Here is a 22623-nt window from a genome sequence, read left to right on the forward strand (position 1 = left end):
CACAAAGATTGGCCGAGTAGTGGATAGCATAGAGGATAGCCATAATCTCCAAAACGATATAGATGGGTTGGTGGAGTGGGCGGTAAAGTGGCAGATGGATTTTAACATAGAGAAGTGTGAGGTCATACATTTAGGGAGGTCAAACACTTACAGGGATTACACAATAAATGGGAATATACTAAGAGTGGTAGATGAAGTGAGAGATCTTGGCATACAAGTACACAGGTCCCTGAAGGCAGCTGTTCAAGTAGACAAGGTTGTAAAGAAGGCATAAGGAATGCTCTCCTTCAATGGCAGAGGTATAGAATATATAAGTAAGGATATAATGTTGGAATTGTATAAAATACTGATGAGGCCACAACTGGAGTATTGTGTGCAGTTCTGGTCACCACATTACAGGAAGGACATAACAGCTCTGGAGAGAGTGCACAGGAGGTTTACAAGAATGTTGTCTGGGTTAGAAAAGTGTAGCTACAAGGAGAGATTGGATAGGTTGGGGTTATTTTCCTTAGAACAAAGAAGGCTGAGAGGTGACTTGATTGAGGTGTACAAAATTGTGAGGGGAATAGATAGAGTGGACAGGATAAAATTGTTTCCCTTGGTGGAGAATTCTAGAACCAGGGGACATAGATTCAAGATAAGTGGCAGAAGGTGTAGAGGGCACATGAGGAAGAACTTTTTTACGCAGAGGGTAGTGGGTGTCTGGAATTCGCTGCCCAAGTTGGTGGTAGAGGCAGAAACTCTAAACTCTTTTAAAAAGTACCTGGATCTGCACCTTAAGTGCCGTAAGCTGCAGGGCTATGGGCCGGGTGCAGGAAGGTGGATTAGAAAGGGCATCTGGGTGTCCTTGGGCTGGCATGGACAAGATAGACCGAATGCTCTAACTTTTCCATGGTTCTAATGAGGAGTGGGACAAGGGAATGGAATGAAAATTCAAGGGAGGATCAAAGATACAGGCACAGTGGGCCAAATGACCTATTTCTGTACTAAAATTTCTATGATTTGAAAATGAGCAAATAGGATTAAAATTTTATAAAGCCTAAACCTTTTTTTTAGAAAAATGAATTTAGTATTTCAATTTTTAAAATAACCCCTGCTGGGTTTGTAATAGGCTCATGATAAAATCATTCTGGCTCATTTTGGCGGGAAAAATGCCTGCATGCCAGAGGAAATAACTTGATTTGGGAAGGAAAATTAATAGAGAGGTATAAATACCGTTATTGAAATGGCTATCAAAAATGAATAAAACCTGGAAAATGGGAAGAATGAATCATAGAATGTTATAGCACAGAAGGAGACTATTCATCCGTGTGCTAGATCTTTGGCAGAGCTATCCAATTAGTCCCACCCGCTCGCTCTCATCTCATAGAATGGTATATTTTCTCTTCATTTATCCAATTCCCTTTAGGAACTTACTATTGAATCTGCCCCTTCAGGCAGTGCATTCCAAATTCCAACAACTTACTGTGTAAAAAAAACAAAGTTGTCTCATGTCACTTCTGGATCTTTTTCTAATCACTTTAAATTTGCTTCCTCTGGTTACTGACCCCTCTGTCACTGGAAACAGTTTCTCCTTATTTACTCCATCAAAACCATTCAAGGTTTTGAACACTTCAATCAAATCTCCTCTTAACCTTCTTTACTTTAAGGAGATCCTTCTCCACAGAGACAAAGTCCTTCATCCATGGTATCATTCTAATCGATCCCTTTTTCACCCTCTCTTAAGACCTTGACATGCTCATTGAAGTGCAGTGCCAAGAACAGAACACAATACTCCAGCTGAGGCTTAACCAGAATTTTATAATTTCATTCTTTTGTGCACAATGTCTCTATTAATAAAGCCAATGATCTTATACACTTTTTATGTAAAAAAAAAAAATCCTTCTCAGCTTGACCAGCTAGCTTCAAAGTTAGTTCCAAATACTTGGATCAACTTGCATGTGAAAATACAAAGTATCCAAAACAAAGCTGAGAGTTCTATAATGGAGACATAGTTTAAATTTGGACAGACTACAGAATTTAATAATTTCAGGAGAGATGGGGAGGAAGGGAAAATGGGAGAAGGTGGGCTGGTAGTTTTAGTAAAGTATACGGGTCCCAACACCAGGACAGAAGGATATACAAGGTAATTATGTTAAGACAGAATCCATATGCAGAGTCAACAAACGGTACAAAATTTATTGTGTATCACATACCACTAAACAGTGGAGATGAAATAGAGGGAGATATCTGCGAATAAATCAGGATTGTATGAAAAGAGGGTAATACCTTTGGGCAATTTACTGTATCTCAAAATAGACTGGAATAAGACAATATATGTAAAATGTGGAATGCTTTTTAAAATGCATGCAGTACTGCTTCCTATATCAATATGTTTGATATAAGCTTTACACAATTTTTGAAGATTGCAAGGAGAGATGGTGGGGTAGTGGTAATATCATTGGACTCGTAATCCAGGGGACATGGGTTCAAATCCCACTATGGCACTTGGTGGAATCTAAATTCAATTCAATTAATAAAATCTGGAATTAAAAGCTAGTAATAGTGACCATGAAACTGTTGTCAATTGTTATAAAAACCCATCTGTATCATCTTTCCTTTCAGGGAAGGAAATCTGCTGTCCTTACTTGATCTGGCCTACATGCAAAAAAAAATAAAGATGGTGAAAATAAACTTTGAGGGTAAACTAGCAAGTAATATAAAAAGGGACATTAAGAGCTTCTTTAAATATATAAAAAGGAAGAGAGAGGCCAAAGTCAATATAGGCCCCTGAAAGAATGAGGCTGGGGAAATAATAATGGGGAACCAGGAAATGGCAGAGGAGTTGAATAAATACTTTGCATCAGTTTTCACGGCAAGAGACACTAATAGCAAACCAAAAATACTAAATAGTCATGGTGCAAAAGGGCGGGGGATGGAAATAAATACAATAACTATCACTAGAGAAAAAGTACTAGGGAAACTAATGGGGCTAAAGGCTGATAAGTCACCTGGACCTGATGAGTTGCATCCTAGGATATTAAAGGAAATAGCTGCAGAGATAGTGGATGCACTGGTAGTAATCTTCCAAGAATCCTTAGATCCTGGAAAACTCCCAGAGGATTGGAAAACTGCCAATGTAACACCCTTATTCAAAAAGGGAGGGAGACAAAAAACAGGTAACTCTCGGCCAGTTAGCTTAACATCTGTCATTGGGAAAATGTTACAGTCTAATATAAAGGATGTAATAGCAGAACATTTAGAAATGCATAATATGGTCAAGCAGAGTCAGCATGGCTTCATGAAGGGGAAATCATGCCTGACAAATTTATTAGAATTCTTTGAGGAGGTAACAAGCAGGTTAGTTAAAGGGGAACCAGTAGATGTAATATATTTGGATTTCCAAAAGGCGTTCGATAAGGTAGTACACATAAGGCTACTTAGTAAGATAAGAGCCCATGGTGTTGGAGGTAGTATTTTAGCATGGATAGAGGACTGGCTAACTAATAGGTGGCAGAGAGTTGGTATATGTGAGGCATTTTCAGGATGGCAACCTGTAACTAGTGGAGTGCCACAGGGCTGGGGCCACAATTATTTACAACATATATTAATGGCTTGGATGAGAGAAATTAATGTACTATCGCTAAGTTTGTGGTTGACACAAAAATAGGTGGGAAGGCAAGTGGTGAGGATGACACAGAGAGTCTACAGAGGGATATAGACAGGTTAAGTGAGTGAGCAAAAAACTTGGCAGATGAAATATAATGTGGGAAAATTTGAGGGTATGCACTTTGGCAGGAAGAATAGAGGAGCTGAATATTACTTAAACGGAGAAAGACTGAATAAAGCTGCAGCAGAGTGATTTAGGGGTCTGCGTGCATGAATCCCAAAAAGCTAACGCACAAGTTCAGCAGGTATTAGGGAAGGCGAATGGAATGTTGGCCTTTATTTCAAAGTAAATTGAGTATAAAAATAGGGAAGTCTTGCTAAAACTAACAAGGCACTAGTTAGACCACACCTAGAATACTGTGAACAGGTTTGGTCCTCTTTTATAAGGAAAGACACTGGCATTGGAGGCAGTCCAGAGAAGGTTCACGAGATTGATCCCAGGTATGGAGGGATTTTCTTATGAGGAGAGGCTGGACCTGTACTCATTGGAGTTTAGAAGAATGAGAGGTGACCTTATTGAAAAATATAAGATTCTTAGGGGGCTTGACAGGGTAGATGCTGTGAGGTTGTTTCCCCTTGTGGGGGTGCCATAATCTCAGAGTGAGGGGTAGCCCATTTAAGACAGAGATGTGGAGGATTTTCTTCTCTCAGAGGGTAGTTAATCTGTGGAATTCTTTACCATAGAGGGCTGTAGAGGCTGGGTCGTTAAGTATATTCAAGGCTGAGATAGGCAGGTTTTTAATCAGTAACGAATCAAGGGTTATGGGGAAAAGGCAGGAAAGTGAAGTTGAGGATTATCAGAGCAGCCATGATCTGACTGAATGGTGGAGCAGACTCGATGGTCCCAATGAACTACTTCTGCTCCTACATCTTACGGTCTTATGTGACTACCGCAAGAGGTTGACTCTTAACTGCTCTCTGAAATTGCCTAGCAAGCCATTCAAATTAAGGACAGTTAGGGTTGGGCAATAAATGCTGGCCGAACCAGCGATGCACTTGGGCAGGACAAACAAGGCACGGGAATACGCAATGAATGGTAGGACCCTGGGTAGTACCGAGGATCAGAGGGACCTTAGCGCGCATGTCCATCGGTCCCTTAAGGTAGCAGGACAGGTAGATAAGGTGGTTAAGAAGGCACATGGGATACTTGCCTATATTAGCAGAGGCATAGAATATGACAGCAGGGAGGTTATGCTGGCACTGTATAAAACGCTGGTTAGGCCACAGCTAGAGTATTGCGTGCAGTTCTGAAATCTGCATTATAGGAAGGATGTGATTGCACTAGAGAGAGTGCAGAGGAGATTTACCAGAATGTTGCCTGGGCTGGAGAGTTTTAGTTATGAGGAGAGATTGGATAGATTGGGGTTATTTTCCCTGGAGCAGAGGAGATTGAGGGGGGACATGATTGAGGTGTATAAAATTATGGAGGGGCATAGATAGGGTAGACAGGAAGGAACTTTTCCCCTTGGTGGAGGGATCAACCTATTAATTAGATTTAAGGTAAGGGGCAGGAGGTTTAGAGGGGATGGAGGAAGAATTTTTTCACCCAGAGGGTGGTGGGAATCTGGAACTCACTGCCTGAGTAGAGGCAGAAACCCTCATAGCATTTAAGAAGTATTTAGATGTGCACTTGCAATGCCAAGTCTTAGTGCTGGAAAACGAGATTAGAATAGTTAGGTACTTGTTTGATTGGCGCAGACTCGAAGGGCTTTTTTGTGCTGTAGGCCTAACCCTAATTGCCCTCGTTCAGCGAGCATTTTTAAGAGTCAACCACATTGCTATAAGTCTGGAGTCACATGTAGGCAGTTTTCCTTCCAGATTTTTTTTTTATATACAGCAATCGCAATTTCATGATCACCATCAGGCTTAATTCCAGATTTTTACTGAATTCAGATTTCACCATTTGCTGTGGTGGGATTTGAACCCAGATCCCTAGTCCAGTGACAATACCACTGTGCCACCGCCTCCCCCTGGCTAGACTGATGCTGAAAATATGTTTCTCCTCATGGGGAAATCTAGAACTGGGCGGTGGGGGCGGGATGGGCATTGGGGCGGGATGTGCATTGGGGCACACAGCTTAAAAGTCAGGCTTCTCCCATTTAAGATGGAGATGAGGAGGATTTTTTCTCTTGGAGGGTCATTTGTGGTATTGTCTTCCAGAGACAGCAGTGGATCATTGGGTCGTTGAAAATATTCAAGGCTGAGCTAGACACATTTTTCATCTACAAGGGAGTAGAGGCTGGGTCGTTAAGTATATTAAAGGCTGAGATAGGCAGGTTTTTAGGGTTATAGGGGGCAAGAAGGAAAGTGGAAAGACGGCACGATCAGAATAGCCATGATCTTATTGAATGGTGGAGTGGGATCGAATGGTCTATTCCTGCTCCTATTTCTTATGATCTTATTTATTTCTAGGAAGTTAAGTAGTGCAAATAAGTTATGGAGAGCAGAACAATTGAGAAATGGTGTCTACAACAGGTTCAGGACTAGAAAAGGATATTATTGGGTTAGGCATAAGGATGCTAGACTGGAAAAAAGCCAAGTTCAGAGAGTTGAAAAGGAATCGGCCCTAAAATAACATGGTGGAGAAATCAGCAAAGAGATTAACAGTGGAAAATCTTTAAATAGGATGCAAGATCAAAAATAAAATATGATAAAGCAAAATGAATGAATATAAAGTGCCAGGTGTAGAATTTCATGGACTAAGAGATTACAACTAAACAACTGCACTTATTTATATTGCACTTATAATGTAGTAAAATGTCCCAAGGTACTCAACAGGAGCATTAACAGGCAAAAAGAGGACACCGGGCCATTATGACAGGCACCAAAAGCTTTGTTAGAGAGTTAGGTTTTATCAAGTGACTTAGAGGATGAGAGAAAGGCAGAGGTTTGGAGAGGGAACTCCAGAGCTTATGGCCTAGGCAACTGATGAAGCAATTAAAATAGGGGTCTACAAAAGGCTAAAACTTAAACGATAAAGTTAGGGTAAGAATATTGGAGTATGAAAGGCTCTGGAACAGAAATCACTACAATTTTAGAGGAAAGATTTGTAAATATTTGAAGTGGAGGAAGATATAAGGATACTGAAGGACATCAGGGTTGAGGTTAATTTTCAATTGCTCTTGGTCTTAAAGTAGTGAAATCAGGAAGCATTATTTCCACAAAGAAGAAATCTGGTACTCTCCCCCACAAATACTGGGACAATTGGATTCTTCAAAATGGAGATTGACAAGTTTTTTTTTAAAGGCAAGACTATCAAAGGATATGGATCAGAGGTGGATAAAATAGAGTGGAGGTAAATTCAGCCACGATCTAGCTGAATAATAGAATAGGCTTGAGGGGTTAAATGGCCTCCTGCTTTGCCCATGTTCCAGCGATGAGCCAGTAGAGGTACAATGGACCAAACGCCTTCCATGCTGTAAACTTCTAAACTTGTTCTTTACTTTTCTATGTAGGATTTTGATTTAATTGTGCACACAGTTTCCTTTGTACTGTGCAAAATTTAAGAAAAGGATGTTCTTTAATTAAAAGCAGGATTCCATTTGGAAGCAAAGAGCACATTTGTATCAAATGTCAGAATGTCCTCAAAGGGGAAAACGACAGAGACTACACAGCAAACCTTTTCTTCTGCTTTACAAAAATGCACTCTTCTACACAAGTTAATCAAGTAATCACAAATCCTCAGTCCTTCCAGAGTGAAAGTTACCAAACAGCAAAAGAACATGGCCCCTTCCCATCCTCTCACATACTTAAAAAGTCTTCTTAGGCCTCCATCCCACTGAGCAAGGATGTTTTTTTTTTAAAACACAAACTGTTTGGCAAGGCATAGAATTGAACACTTAAAATATATCCAGGAACTAAGCATTCATTGTAAGTTAGGCAAGGAACTGTCACTGACCTGACTGTCCTGGTGGTGGTATTCCTCCCACTCCTCTTGGTAATCGTACAAATATTGAGAGGATAGCTGCTTTATTACCAAAGCACGGCTCTAATGCAATGGGTTTAGGGATGCTCTGCAAGAGAAGAAGAAACAAAATATTTTGTAATTGTATGAGAGTATTTTAAAGATGGAGCAGATATAAATTGGATTGCAAATAATTGATCTTTATGTGACTGACATATCCAGACACAGGTCTAAAACATTTTTTTTTAAAAGCAGGTTTTTGGCACTATATCATATTTCTAATAAAAATAGTTACATTCAGCACCATTTATTGTTATTAGCTTTTTCTTGAACACTAGGTCCCTTCATTTTGTGAAGGCAGCAGCCCAGTGAATACTAATGAAACACATTGTACACATAAATGTGTAAATAAAACTTGCAAAGCAATCTTCACGGTTAAATCATGCCCGGCCACCTAAAAACCATCCTCGTTTTGCAAAATTTGGATGTAATATTTTGTCAGTACTGAAGCCCACTTCTGTAAATTTGGCTCAGTAGCTTGGTTTGCACAGATGGGTTGGCAGGGCTGATGTTCAGATTGGCAGTCGCCATGTTAAGTAATTTGTACTGTTCCTAAATTAAGTTGCATGTGCACATATATAGGGACACGTTAATTTTCTCCCACAGTGGCAAAGAGTCAGCAGTTAATGCAGCAGACAAGAAGTAATGAATGGGAGGAGGTGAAATGAATGTTAATGTCTACTAACTATAATATGGTCATCTTTCCTCCCACCTAGACATTCTAAAGGAATCAAGTCCTTACTGGATCTCAATTTTACAGGCATTGGTAAACCTCTAGAACCTTGTCAGCAAGATATCTAACTGAGGAAACATCATGTTCGAGCCAGATTCTGTCCTCAAGGAGGACATATACACTTTCACTGGGAGTTGCTTAATAGTGATCAGAAGCAGGAACCCTAAGCCAACTTCTCTCTCAATTGAGGAGCTTGGAGGTCATTTGTAAGACTCAACTCATAGTTTGCAGTACTGTATGTTAGATATTTACTCAACTTTAATATCACCAGTTACTCTGATTGTATTTTATGAATGCAAATCCCCAAAGCCAAGCAATAGCCTCCTCATTTGCTGAGTTTAAGGTGTTTTGAAACTGATTTAGCTTTCTCTTGAGGCAGGAGAGGGGAGGTTTCTCAGGAGGAGGCCAAGGACTACAATCCCCAGCAACCTGCCAGTTTTGGCCAATCTGCAGTGCGGATAGCTTGTCTGGCTGTGTATACCCTGTTCTGGGTTTCTCTTCTTGCAGTTAAAGGGCTCGGCCATCCTGACAGCAATGCACCTTTTTGTTGAAAAATGGTGCAAGGATGCCATAAAAGGGGAAAGTCCCGAGCCAAAGGTGAGGAGCCATTGGGGAAGGCCCAGAGAGAAGAAAACCACCCGGGAAGGAACACAAGGAGAGGACAGAGGACCCAGAGAGAGAGAGAGAGAGAGAGAGAGAGAGAGAGATGACCGGTAGGAACACCGAGGACAGAAACCCCTGGGGAGAGGAGCAAAGGAAGAGACTCCAGGCTGCAAAAGTATTGCAATTGACATGCTTCAGGTAGTGAGGGCTTGGGAAAATCCCTGGAGAGCTAAAAAGGCTTCGGAAGGTCAGTGACTTTGTGCTGTGTGTGACTGGGGCAAAAGGTAACCCTTTGGAGCAGTGGTGTTCTGCTTGGCATGGCTGAGGAGCTGGAGCTGTGCCTGAGAGTTGGCGCTGGAGTGTAGCCTTGGGAAGCCAGTGGAAGTAGTCTCAGGAGAAGAGATTAAACCATCAGGTGGTGAGTGGTCATGGAGGCAGTCCAAGTTGGAGCAACTTTTGGGGGGATTTCTGAGGACAGACCTTCGAAGGTGAAGGCTGGAAATCCCTTGTGAGGGAGACAGTGTTTTAACGAGATTGTGTAACTCACAGTGGACACGATGTCTGGGAGGGTTGCTGAGAAATCTGTGCAATCTGTCTTGGTCGCCTTTGCCATTTATTGTGCAGTGTAATGTGTTTAACCACAGTTTGCTTGTTAATTCACATGTACCTCATGTTAGTTCTGAATGTTAAGAGTGTAAGATAGGTATTGTAAATTGTACACTTTTCTGACTACACATAGTAAAGTTTATTTTAGTTTGTTTAAAACCGTAGAGTTTTAAAAATTCATTTATGGGATGTGGGTGTCCCTTGTGGACTTATTCTCTTAGTAAGGACCTGGGATTTCAAATTTTGTCTACTTTAAACAAGAAGTTACTAGTCCCTAGATGGATCATAACCAAATTTGGGGGTCTAGTCCAGGATTATACAAAAGGTGATTAGTCCACCACTTAGTCTGCAGTTACACCGATAAGCAGACCTCACATCCCTTATCTGGAGTGAATATTTTCCGTTTAATATTTAGGCAGATGGCACTGGTAGCATAATCCATGGATTGTAACAAAGAACTCTTACTCCATACAATGATAATCCAAATTAGTGCCACACAAATAGAGACCAATCTGTCTCAGCAAACAGATTGCTAAGAGACAGTCTCTTTGTGAACCCTCGTGTTTCAGTCAAGGAGATGGGCGTTTGGGTCAAAATGTCGATCACGGTTAGTGCTCTTTAATATGGTAGGAAACTCCTGTTGTGCCTGCCATTGTGGCAATGCACAGCATAATACGAACATACATACGAACAAGGAGCAAGAGTAGGCTGTTCGGCCTCTCGAGCCTGCCCTGCCATTTAATAAGCTCATGGCTGATCTGATAGTAACCTCAAGTCTGCATCTCGCCTGCCCCCGATAACCTATCATCCTCTTGCTTACCAAGAATCAATCCACCTCTGCCTTAAAAATATTCAAAGACTCTGCTTCCACCGCAAGGAGCCATCTTTTCTTAACAGCCTGAAATGCCTGATATTTTACTTAATGGTTGTGATTTAATGTGGGTGACAGGGGTCTAGCCCACCAGTTGGAGAACCAGTGGGAACCCTGCTTCACCTGACGGAATTAATTTCCTGTAAGGCACTTAACTGGCCAGCATCAGTCATTCCCTGAGATTTAGGATGCCTTGGGTGGAAAATTCCACCCCACGAGAACCACAGACCAATCAGAGGCTTACAGATCTCCATTGTCAGTAGCACCACCGGGAGTGGAGGCTGCTGCGGTAATGCTCTTAGGACTTCACCAGGATCGACGCTGCATCCCTGGACAAAGGTAGGATGGGGGTGGTGGAGAATAGGTTGCCGGAGGAAGGGGCATTGGAGGCAAGGGCAAGTGGGTGGCTTTCAATGTCCTCTCTTCCTGATGCCAGGTCTCTCGATCAGACGCTGTGAACAAGAGGGCCTCCCTGCACCCACTCCGCCAACAAGGCGAATCCAACAGGGTTTGCTGGGTGGCCTTCGGGAGGTATGAGAACACCGTGCAGCTCCCATTTAATCCCTGAGCTACTACTAAATTCCAGTGGGCTCAGTGGTAATTGGTGTCGAGAGGGTCATTCATGAGCCTAATTGGCATCTTCCACGAGCGGGTGAATTGCTCGAGTCGGCCCCTTCCCACCCCCCCAACTTAACTGCGGAAGGCTTTCTTGCCGCCAACAGGCTGATGCATGGCCTCCCATGCAATTCTGTGGGCCTGGCCACCATGCAATCCAGCATAGCATAAATACTGCATGTAAAAAAAATCATCTCAGGTAGCATAAAGTCCAAATTTGATACATATCACAGCTTAGTCTTAGCTAGATCAGCTAACCTGGGACCTTCCTAGTCTGTATAATTTAGCTACTTATGGAATAAACTCACTAAGCAAGCATAAAATATTGGCATCATTAGGTTCAGGGAGGAGGTAAGTTAGAAAGCATTTTTCAATAACATGGAAGAAAATATACAGCTACACCAAAGTATAATCAGTTACATTTGTTATAGTCTAAAAAGCCAGTTGGTGAAGTATTTAACTTGAACCAACCTTGACACATTTTTAAGAGCATTTATTTATACAGTTACTGATTACAAACAAGCACCTCACCAATTCAACAACCACAGTTTAGGTCAGTGTCTATTTCGAGGGACACAAGTGAATCCCCAGTTATTGCCAACCACCTGCTGAGAATTAAACACAATCAATACACAATTAACATTTCCCAAATCACAGGGAAGCGACATCGAAATGAAAGGGTTGTTGAAGAATCACCACAGGAAGATGGTTGAGGAAGGAGGCAGCACTTGTTTTTGCGTCATATCCTAAAGCAGTGCTTTTCTGACTACAAACAGCTTTGCTATCGCCCTTCTGGATAATACACATCCTGCTGTTTATTAAGCAAAGTAGATCGTTTACTTCCAAGTTAAAAAAACACTCTTGGTTCCGCCAGAAATTTTTCTAGCCCTCTCTTTAACAACTGCAATATTCTTGTTTTGCCTACAGCAACACAGCCAAGATGAGGATTCTGGAGCAGGAGATGAAATTGTGGTGAGGTAAATTGCCAATGTCCTGACATCGTCTTAATTATAACAAAGTTTATTAATAAAAAATATACTTGGTAAAATACTACTAACATCATATTTTCTGAAAAGTAGAAACATTCTCTAAACTTGAATATCTAGATGATTTTTGCTTTTTAAAACTCATTCTGTATTGTTGCTGCAAAATTGGTCCTTCTGTTGCAAAGTAAGCCAGCAAACATCCAACAATTTTATTCACTTGATAAAGACCTAGAGGCTATTTAGCTGCATATAACTCTTCACATGTGTGCTGATTATATCACAGATTCTTTGAAGGAATTGCTGAGGACTAATGTAAAGCAGCTGAATGCTCAGACAGTTGAAGCCAAAGCAGATCCCCATCCTGGGTTTATGATTAATCTTCTGTTCATGTGAACTACAAGGAAATACACAGAAGTCACAACTTGGACAAAAGTCTTGGGACTCAACCAACCAGGGTTAGCGTTAACCCACCATGAGAACAAATAAATACAGACACACCTCGGGGTTCAAATAGATAGGGAACAATTACAACGTTGCTTGCCTGGTGGGAGACCCACAGAGAATCTGGTGAAATGCTGATCTAACATCCCTGCCTAATATTAATTTGTTGACTTTGATGGAGAGCAAAATCAGTTGGGTGCAAAACCAACATTTCATCCAATCCTGTCAGTTACCTGGATACGTTAAAATTGGCCGCACTGGGCTGGGTGTAAAATCAGCTTTTCATTTAGTCCTGTGGTTTTCCCACCCAGCAATTTTGGTTAAAAATTTCCCGCAATTCCCACCTTGTTACATATCTCTGTAAACTCCTCTTCTTCATCCATCAATCCCATCTAATCTTAAATGCAGACATAATATTTTTTTCTAAAACAATAATTTCACACTTAAAAAAATGCATAATATTTACAACTTTTAAGATGAAGACATGTGGATGTTAAGGAAGAGGAAATGGACAGCAAGTTCAAGCCCATCCTTTCGGATTGCGCCCAAGTGTAACTTTTCAATATGTATTTTTTTCTCTTTCAAAATGTATCATAAATCCATCGAAAGCATCAACATCAATGTTCAACCATGCTAATTTATACTGACCATATTATGACCATTATTAAAACAAAAGCTGTCTACTTTTTAAGTAGAAGGGCCAGTAACCAGAGGGCACAGATTGAAGGTTACTGACTAAAGAACCAGAGGCAACATGAGGAAACCTTTTTTTTAAAAAAAGGCAAATTGTTATATATAGAAGACAATGTCTGAAATGTGATGGAAGCAGAATCAATAATAAAACTTTTAAAAGGGAACTGTATAAATACCTGAAGGGGAAAGTTTTGTATGGCTGAGAGGAGTGGCACTAATTGGAAAGCTCATTCAAAGAGCCAGCCTAGGCATGATGGGCCAAATGGCCACCTCTATGCTATATCATTCTATGATTCTATTAATTTTTTATCTAATCACTTCTGGTATTAAAACCCTTCATCACCAGGAACAATTTACATGGAACAACTTTGCCATCCTCCCCAAAAAGTTGTGAAAATTTCAGTAATGGCACTGGAAGTTGCCATTTCTCCCAAAGAAAACAAGCTGAGCTTCCTTAATCATTACCCATAACTGAAATTCATATAACCATTCACATCTATATCATAGAAAGAGGCTATTCTGTCCATCATATCTGCGCCATCTTTATACTACTGTAACCCAGAACAAATCCTACTGCTCCTCTCTCCCCCTCTAGCCTGCTTCATTCAAATTTCTCTTAAAACATGCAGTGGTCCCTATTGCAAAGATTTCCATACTCCAACCCCAACTGGTGGTCTCACTGAGAATTTTAAATTCGCGATCCCTCATCATTATCATAAGACCATAAGACATAGGAGCAGAAATTAGGCCATTCGGCCCATCGAGTCTGCTCCACCATTCAATCATGGCTGATAAGTTTCTCAACCCCATTCACCCACCTTCTCCCCGTAACCTTTGAACCCCTTACCAATCAAGAACCTATCTATCTCCGTCTTAAATACACTCAATGACCTGGCCTCCACAGCCTTCTGTGGCAATGAATTCCATAGATTCACCACTCTCTGGCTAAAGAAGTTTCTCCTCATCTCTGTTCTAAAAGGCCTTCCCTTTACTCTGAGGCTGTGCCCTCGGGTCCTAGTCTCCCCTACTAATGGAAACATCTTCCCCACGTCCACTCTATCCAGGCCTTTCAGTATTCTGTAAGTTTCAATCAGATCCCCCCTCATCCTTCTAAACTCCATCGAGTATAGACCCAGAGTCCTCAAACATTCCTCATATGTTAAGCCTTTCATTCCTGGGATCGTTCTCGTGAACCTCCTCTGCTATCTCCCCAAACCAGGGCTAACTCTCCATAAATTTTAAAAACCTCTTAAATTTCTCGTATCCTGTCTGTTAATTTTTTTTGTACCCAACTACTATGTTTTACAAAGTTAATTGCATGAGAATTCAAATAATGTTCGCACCAAAGAGTTGCCTTCCCAAGCAACTATATCATTTGTGTTCTGATGAAAAGTTATGGACCTGAAACATTAAATCTGCTTCTCTCCATTAATGCTGCCTGATCTGCTGAGTATTTCCAGCATTTTTTTTTGGTTTTATTTATTTTTGTACCATTTGCCTTTATAACTAGAGGGTTAAAATATAAAGGGGAGGAAGTTCTGTTTTGACTGTACAAAATCCTAGTCAGACAGGAATATTGTATACAGTTCTGGGCATCTCACCTTAGAAAAAATTTACTGGCCTTGGGAGGAGTGCACACAGATTCATCAATGTTATCAAGGAGGTTGCAGGAACTAGGGTTGTATTCCTTAGAATACAGAAGGTTAAAGGGTAATTTAATAGAAGTTTTTAGGATCTTGGAAGGAACTGGTAGAAGGGCAGAGAGAAACTGTTTCTGCTAATGGGGTATACAGGACAAGGGTCATAAATAAAAGGGTTTTGTTAAAATCAGAGCCAAGCCATTTCAGCAGAGAAGTTAGGAACACGTCTTCATGTAAAAAAAATCAATGAATTTTTGTTAGTCAAAAGTACGAAGGGATCTGGAAGCAAGGTGGGTGAATGGAGTTAGGACACAGATCAGCCATGATCTCATTGAATGGTGGAAAAGGTTCAAGGGATCGAATAGCCTACAGGTACTCCTGTTCTGACGTTCATTATTATAGTGGCAACTGTCCAAGTATCCCAAGTCTCTCCTCATTACTAAAGCTGTCCATCTTTGGCATCATCTTGGTGAATCTATATTTCACTGCTCTCTAGGGCTTTAATGCCCTTTCCATAATAGAGTGCCCAAGACTGCAGACATGACTCTCTGATATAACCAATGTTTTGAATCAACTCATGGTTACTTCTTGACACTTGTACTTTATCCCTATTTATAAAAAAGCATTGGTCTTTTTATGGTTTATCTACTTGCACTTGTACATTCGAGGAATTATTTCAATCTTCAGTTCTGTTTCTCCACAGCCTGTGTCTTTCCAAGAACTTCCAGTTGGCATAATAGTCCTAATTATAGGTGGTGATGACGTAGTACTGTCGCTGGACTAGTAACCCAGAGACCCAGGGTAATGCTCTGGGGTTCGAATGCTGCCACGGCAGATGGTGGAATTTGAAATCAATAAAAAGCTTGAATTAAAAGTCTGATGATGACCATGAAACCATTATCAATTGTTGTAAAAACTCATCTGGTTCACTAATGTCCTTTAGGGAAGGAAATCTATCGTCCTTACCTGGTCTGGCCTACATGTGACACCAGGCCCACAGCATCATGGTTGACTCTGAAATGGCCTAGCAAGCCACTCAGTTGTAACAAACCGCTGAAAAGTCACAAAAAAAGAATGAAACCAGTTGGACCACCTAGCATCGACCTAGGAACTGGAAACAACAATGGCAATTGCTGCCTTGTCAACCCTGCAAAGTCCTCCTTACTAACATCAGGGGGCTAGTGCCAAAATTGGGAGAGCTGACTCTTAGACTAGTCAAGCAACAGCCTGACATAGTCATCCTCACGGAATCATACCTCACAGATAATGTCCCAGACACCAGCATCACCATCTCTGGGTATGTCCTGTCCCACCAGCAGGGCAGACCTAGCAGAGCTGTCGGCACAGTAGTATGCAGTCGGGAGGGAGTTGCCCTGGGAGTCCTCAGCATCGACTCCAGACCCCATGAAGTCTCATGGCATCAGGTCAAACATGGGCAAGGAAACCTCCTGATGATTATCACGTACCGCCCTCCCCCAGCCGATGAATCAGTGCTCCTCCATGTTGAACACCACTTGGAGAAAGCAATGAGAGTGGCAAGGGTGCAGAATGTACTCTGGGTGGAGGACTTCAATGTCCATCACCAAGAGTGGCTCGGTAGCACCACCACTGACCGAGCTGGCCGAGTCCTAAATGACATAGCTGCTAGACTGGGTCTGCAGCAGGTGGTGAGGAAACCAACAAGAGGAAAAAACATACTTGACCTCATCCTCACCAAACTGCCTGCCGCAGAATCATCTGTCCATGACAGTATCGGTAGGAATGACCACCGCACAGCTGTTGTGGAGACGAAGTCCCACCTTCACGTTGAGGATACCCTCCGTGTTGTGTGGCACTATCACCGTGATAAAAGGGATAGATTTCAAACAGTTCTAGCAACTCAAGACTGGGCATCCATGAGATGCTGTGGGCCGTCAGCAGCAGCAGAATTCTACTCGAACACAATCTGTAACCTCATGGCCCAGCATATCCCCCACTCTACCATTACCATCAAGCCAGGGGATCAACCCTGGTTCAATGAAGAGTGCAGGAGGGCATGCCAGGAGTAGCACCAGGCATACCTAAAAATGAGGTATCAACCTGGTGAAGCTATAACACAGGACTACTTGTGTGCCAAACAGCATAAACAGCAAGTGATAGACAGAGCTAAGCGATCCCACAACCAAAGGATCAGATCTAGGCTCTGCAGTCCTACCACATCCAGTCGTAAATGGTGAACAATTAAACTACTCACTGGAGGAGGAGGCTCCACTATTTATCTCCGTCCTCAATGATGGAAGAGCCCAGCACCTCACCGCAAAAGATAAGACTGAAACATTTGCTACAATCTTCAGCCAGAAGTGCCAAGTGGATGATCCATCTTAGCCTCCTCCGGAAGTCCCCAACATCACAGATGCCAGTCTTCAGCCAATTCGGTTCACTCCATGTGATATCAAGAGACGGCTGAAGGCACTGGATACTGCAAAGGCTATGGGGCCTGGCAATAGTGCTGAAGACTTGTGCTCCAGAACTTGCCATGCCCCTAGCCAATCTGCTCCAGTACAGCTACAACACTGGCATCTACCCAGCTATGTGGAAAATTGCCCACGATAATGTACACAAAAAGCAGGACAAATCCAACCCGACCAATTCCGCCCCCCCACATCAGTCTACTCTCCGTCATCAGTAAAGTAATGGAAGAGGTCATCAACAGTGCTATCAAGCAGTTCTTGCTTAGCAATGACCTGCACACTGACGCCCAGTTTGGGTTCCGCCAGGGCCACTCAGCTCCTGAATTCATTACAGCCTTGGTTCATACATGGACAGAAGAGCTGAACTCCCGAGGTGAGGTGAGAATGACTGCCCTTGACATCAAGGCTGCATTTGATAGAGTGTGGCATCAAGGAGCCCAGCAAAACTGGAGTCAATGGGAATCAGGGGGAAAGTTCTCCACTGGTTGGAGTCATACCTAGCACAAAGGAAGATGTTGGAAGTCAGTCATCTTAGCTCCAGGACATCACTGCAGGAGTTCCTCGGGGTTGTGTCCTTGACCCAACCATCTTCAGGCGCTTCATCAATGACCGTCCTTCCATAATAAGGTCAGAAATGGGGATGTTCGCTGATGATTGCATGGTGTTCAGCACCATTTGCGACTCCTCAGATACTGAAGCAGTCCATGTCCAAATGCAGCAAGACCTGGATAATATCCAGGCTTGGGCTGACAAGTGGCAAGTAACATTCGCGCCATACAAGCCAGGCAATGACCATCTCCAACAAGAGAGAATCCAACTATCGCCCCATGATGTTCAATGGCATTACCATCACTGAATCCCCACTATCAACATCCTGGGAGTTACCATTGACCAGAAACTGAACTGGACTAGGCATATAAATACTGTGGCTACAAGAGCAGGTCAGAGGCTAGGAATCCTGTTATGGGTAACTCACCTCCTGACTCCCCAAAGCCTGTTCACCATCTACAAGGCACAAGGCAGGAGTGTGATGGAATACTCTCCACTTGCCTGGGTGAGTGCAGCTCCTACAACACTCCAAAAGTTTGACACCGTTCAGGACAAAGCAGCCCGCTTGATTGGCACCACATCCACAAACATTCACTCCCTCCATCACCGACGCACAGTAGCAGCTACAAGGTGCACTGCAGGGATTTACCAAGGCATCTTCCAAACCCAAGACTGCTACTATCCAGAAGGACAAGGGCAGCAGATAGATGGCAACACCACCACCTGGAAGTTCCCCTCCAAGTCACTCACCAGACTCTCTCTCTCTAGGGGACCAACATCAGCCTTAATTACTTTTTTCCTACTTAAAACTCTCTGCTCCAGTTCCCTGTCAGCCCCCCATAACCTTCAACTCCTTGTAGATCAAAAACCTGTCTAACTAAGCCTTGAGTGACCCAGCCTCCACTGCTTTCTGGGGTAGAGAATTTCAAAGGTTAATGACCCCTTGAGAAGAAATTCCTCCTCAACTCTGCATTAAATGGGAGAGTCCTTAACTGTTCCCCCTCATTTTAGATTCCCCCATGAGGGAGAATGTTGACCATGACAGGCTGTTCCACTTGTCCAGACAGTAGAAACAGAGGGCATGGCCTGCACTTGAAGGGGCAGTAAATTCAAAATATATCTGCAGGAACAATATTTCACTGAGATTCAATCTATGGAACAGGCTCAAGAGCAGCAAAGTGTTGACACGTTCAAATTTGATAGATTTCAAGGAAATATTTTGGGATACGATATATGTTAATTTGAGACATGATGTATTGTAAGTGGCGCATGCTTGGCAGGATCACGTGACTTTACCCATGACATTCTCCACCATTGGGATTTTTCTCACGTCATGTCTTGCTGGGTCTGTTGTAGACTAATTCATAGAGATTGTTTGCCATTAGTCAACATCTCCACTGTTATATCTTGCAACTACTAGGATGAGAGAAAGTGAACGAGATGGACCTTCGTGAATACTATGTTCAATACAATGTTTAAAGACAAGAGAGTTGGTGTGGGTCGTTCACTTGAACAGAGTTATTTTTTATTCATTTATGGGAGGTGGGCATCGCTGACTGGGCCAGCATTTATTGGCCATCCCTAATTGCCCTTGAGTTGGTGGTGAGCTGCCTTCTTGACCTGCTGCAGTGTAAGTACACCCACAGTGCTTTAGGAAGGGAGTTCCAGGATTTTGACCCCGCGACAATGAAGGAACAGCGATATATTTCCAAGTCAGGATGCTGAGTGGCTTGGAGAGGAACTTTCAGGTGGTAGTGTTACATTGGCACGATGCAGAGAATGTTTCCAACATACCCCATAACCGTGCCAATGTACTACATCTGTTTAAAGAGGGAGAAAGGAATATATTGGATAACTTACAGTTAGCTGTACATCAGTAATAAGTATAATTAATACTCAGTTAGAAAGGAATGATTTAATTAAAGACAGCCAGCATGGATTTGTCTCACCAATTTAATTGAATTCTGAGGAAATAATGGAGAGTATTAAGATAGGAAATTAAATGAATGCGGAGCATATGGATTTTCGATCCATGCTTGATAAGGTATCTCATAGGAGAACTGTTAATGCAATTAGGGAAGACATTGGTGAATGGAATGTTTCAGTTTGGATAGGAAGTTGGCTAAAGGACAGAAAAATTAGAGCTGTGGCTAATGGATGTTTTTTGGACTGGAGTGATGGAAACAGCGATTTCCCAACGGGATTCAATGTTGAGAGCATTGTTCTGTTAATAATCTGAATTCAGATGTGGCAAGGGCAGGAAGGTATGGGAGCACGGTTTAAAAAATGGGAGAGCATGGCTAACTGTGACAGGGCTAAGCACTTTCAAAGGCAAATAGACAGACTGGGCAAACAGAGGTCACAAAAAATTTAATACAGAGAAATGTAATGTGATACACCTTGGGAAGAACTACAAGGAAAATATAAACTAAATGCAAGAACTTTAAAAAAGAATAGAAGAGCAAAGAGATTTAAATAAACATTTTAAAAGTTTCAATAGTAATATTTTAAAAGATTCATTTTAAAAATAGGAGAACACGTTGTTTGCTAAAAAGACTTGCACTTATATTGTACCTTCCATGACCTCATGACGTTAAACTTCAGGGGGAGACCAGAAATCAATCCTTACTCAGTTTTAGATTCATCCACAAAATGAGACATTGCAAATGTATATCTCCTGACTCTACAACCCACCAGTGTCAATAAAAGTGTCTCTTTATGCTCTTTTGATGTGCACAAGTAATTATTCAATGTAGATATTTAAGCTTAATTTATACAATTACACTTTACAGTCAATGAATTAATTACTGCTAAACAACACATCTGGCACAAGAGATCAACTTCTACAAATGTGGAGTATCATTTCTTCTGATTTCAATTATTGCTGTAAATTTTTAAAAAATAAATGCGTTAATGCACAGTGTCTTGCTCTGTTTACATAGGTCACAAATCCCCTGCAGAGATTGCTGCTCTCTAATTTCTATTAGGGTCTCGTGCAGAATCCCATAGAAAGCTTATGAGCAAGTTCAAGTAATGGATGGCTAGTCAAATTGAATTTATGATCTCCAGTTACCAACTCAATAACAGGTGGAACTCACTAAACAATGAAGACAGTAATGACATTAAAAAAATTGAATTCAATATATAGAGGTACCAACGAGAGAGGATGCAATACTTGATCTCCTATTAGGGAACCAGACAGGTCAGGTGACAGAAGTATGTGTAGGCGAACATTTTGGGTCCAGTGACCACAATGTCATTAGTTTTAAGCTAATTATGGATAAGGATAGGTCTGGTCCTCGAGTTGAGATTCTAAATTGGAGAAAGGCCAATTTTGTGGAAATGAGAAAGGATCTAGGAAGAGTGGATTGGCATAAGTTGTTTTCTGGCAAGGATGTGTTCAGTAAGTGGAAGGCATTTGAAGGCGAAATTTTGAGAGTGCAGAGTTTGCATGTTCCTGTCAGGATTAAAGGCAAAGTTAACAGGCATAGGGAACCATGGTTTTTAAGGGATATTGGCAATCTGGTTAAAAAGAGAGAGGTGTATAGCAGGTATAGGCAACAAGAAACAAATGAGGTACTTGTAGAGTATAGAGAATGTAAGAAAATACTAAAAAAGGAAATCAGGAAGGCAAAAAGAAGACATGAGGTTGCTTTGGCAGATAATGTGAAGGTAAACCCGAAGGGTTTCTACAAGTATATTAAGAGTAAAAGGATAGTAAGGGACACGATTGGTCCCCTTGAAGATCAGAGTGGCCATCTATGTGTGGAGCCTCACGAGATGGGGGAGATCTTAAACAGTTTTTTTGCATCAGTATTTACTCAGGAAACTGGCATAGTGTATAAGGAAGGAAGGGAAACAAGCAGTAGTTTCATGGAACATATAGAGATTAAAGAGGAGGAGGTGCTTGCTGCCTTACAGCGAATAAAGGTAGATAAATCCCCCGGGCCTGACATGATATTCCCTCGGACCTTGAGGGAGACTAGTGTAGAAATTGCAGGGGCCCTGGCAGAAATATTTAAAATGTCCTTAGCCGCGGGTGAGGTGCCGGAGGATTGGAGGGTAGCTCATGTTGTTCCGTTGTTTAATAAAGGCTCCAAAAGTAAACCAGGTAATTACAGGCCAGTGAGCCTGACGTCAGTAGTAGGTAAATCATTGGAAGGTGTTCTGAGAGATCGGATATATAATTATTTGGACAGCCAAGGGCTGATTAAGAATAGTCAGCATGGCTTTGTGCGTGATAGGTCGTGTTTAACAAACCTTGTAGGGTTTTTCAAGGAGGTTACCAAGAAAGTAGATGAAGGAAAGGCTGTGGATGTTGTCTACATGGACTTTAGTAAGGCCTTTGACAAGGTCCCACATGGGAGGTCAGTTCAGAAGGTTCAGGCACTTGGTATCCATGGAGAGGTTGTAAACTGGATTCGAAATTGGCTGTGTGGGAGAAGACAGAGAGTGGTAGTGGATGATTGCTTCTCAGACTGAAGGTCTATGACTAGTGGTGTGCCTCAGGGATCTGTGCTGGGACCATTGTTGTTTGTTGTCTATATCAATGATTTGGATGATAACGTGGTGAATTGGATCAGCAAGTTTGCTGATGACACTAAGATTGGAGGTGTTGTGGACAGCGAGGAAGGCTTTCAAAGCTTGCAGAGAGATCTGGACCAACTGGAAAAATGGGCCAGAAAATGGCAGATGGAATTTAATGCAGAAAAGTGTGAGGTGTTACATTTTGGCAGGTCAAACCAAGGTAGGACATACACAGTAAATGGTAGGGCACTGAGGAGCACGGAGGAACAAAGGGATCTGGGAGTTCAGATACATAAT

The 22623-nt window shown here is 42.0% G+C and overlaps 1 protein-coding gene across 1 annotated transcript in view; it reads right to left on the reverse strand.

Annotated features, from left to right (window-relative positions):
• The window catches only part of atrn (attractin), a 364031-nt gene that overhangs the window by 8527 nt on the left and 332881 nt on the right, over window positions 1–22623 (reverse strand). Inside the window, exon 28 of the mRNA XM_078554529.1 lies at window positions 7547–7661. Coding sequence (XP_078410655.1) covers window positions 7547–7661 — 115 coding nt within the window. The remainder of the gene's footprint in view (window positions 1–7546; window positions 7662–22623) is intronic.

Source organism: Cetorhinus maximus, chromosome 1 (assembly GCF_964194155.1).
Source record: "Cetorhinus maximus chromosome 1, sCetMax3.hap1.1, whole genome shotgun sequence".
In the NCBI taxonomy this organism is placed as follows: domain Eukaryota; kingdom Metazoa; phylum Chordata; class Chondrichthyes; order Lamniformes; family Cetorhinidae; genus Cetorhinus; species Cetorhinus maximus.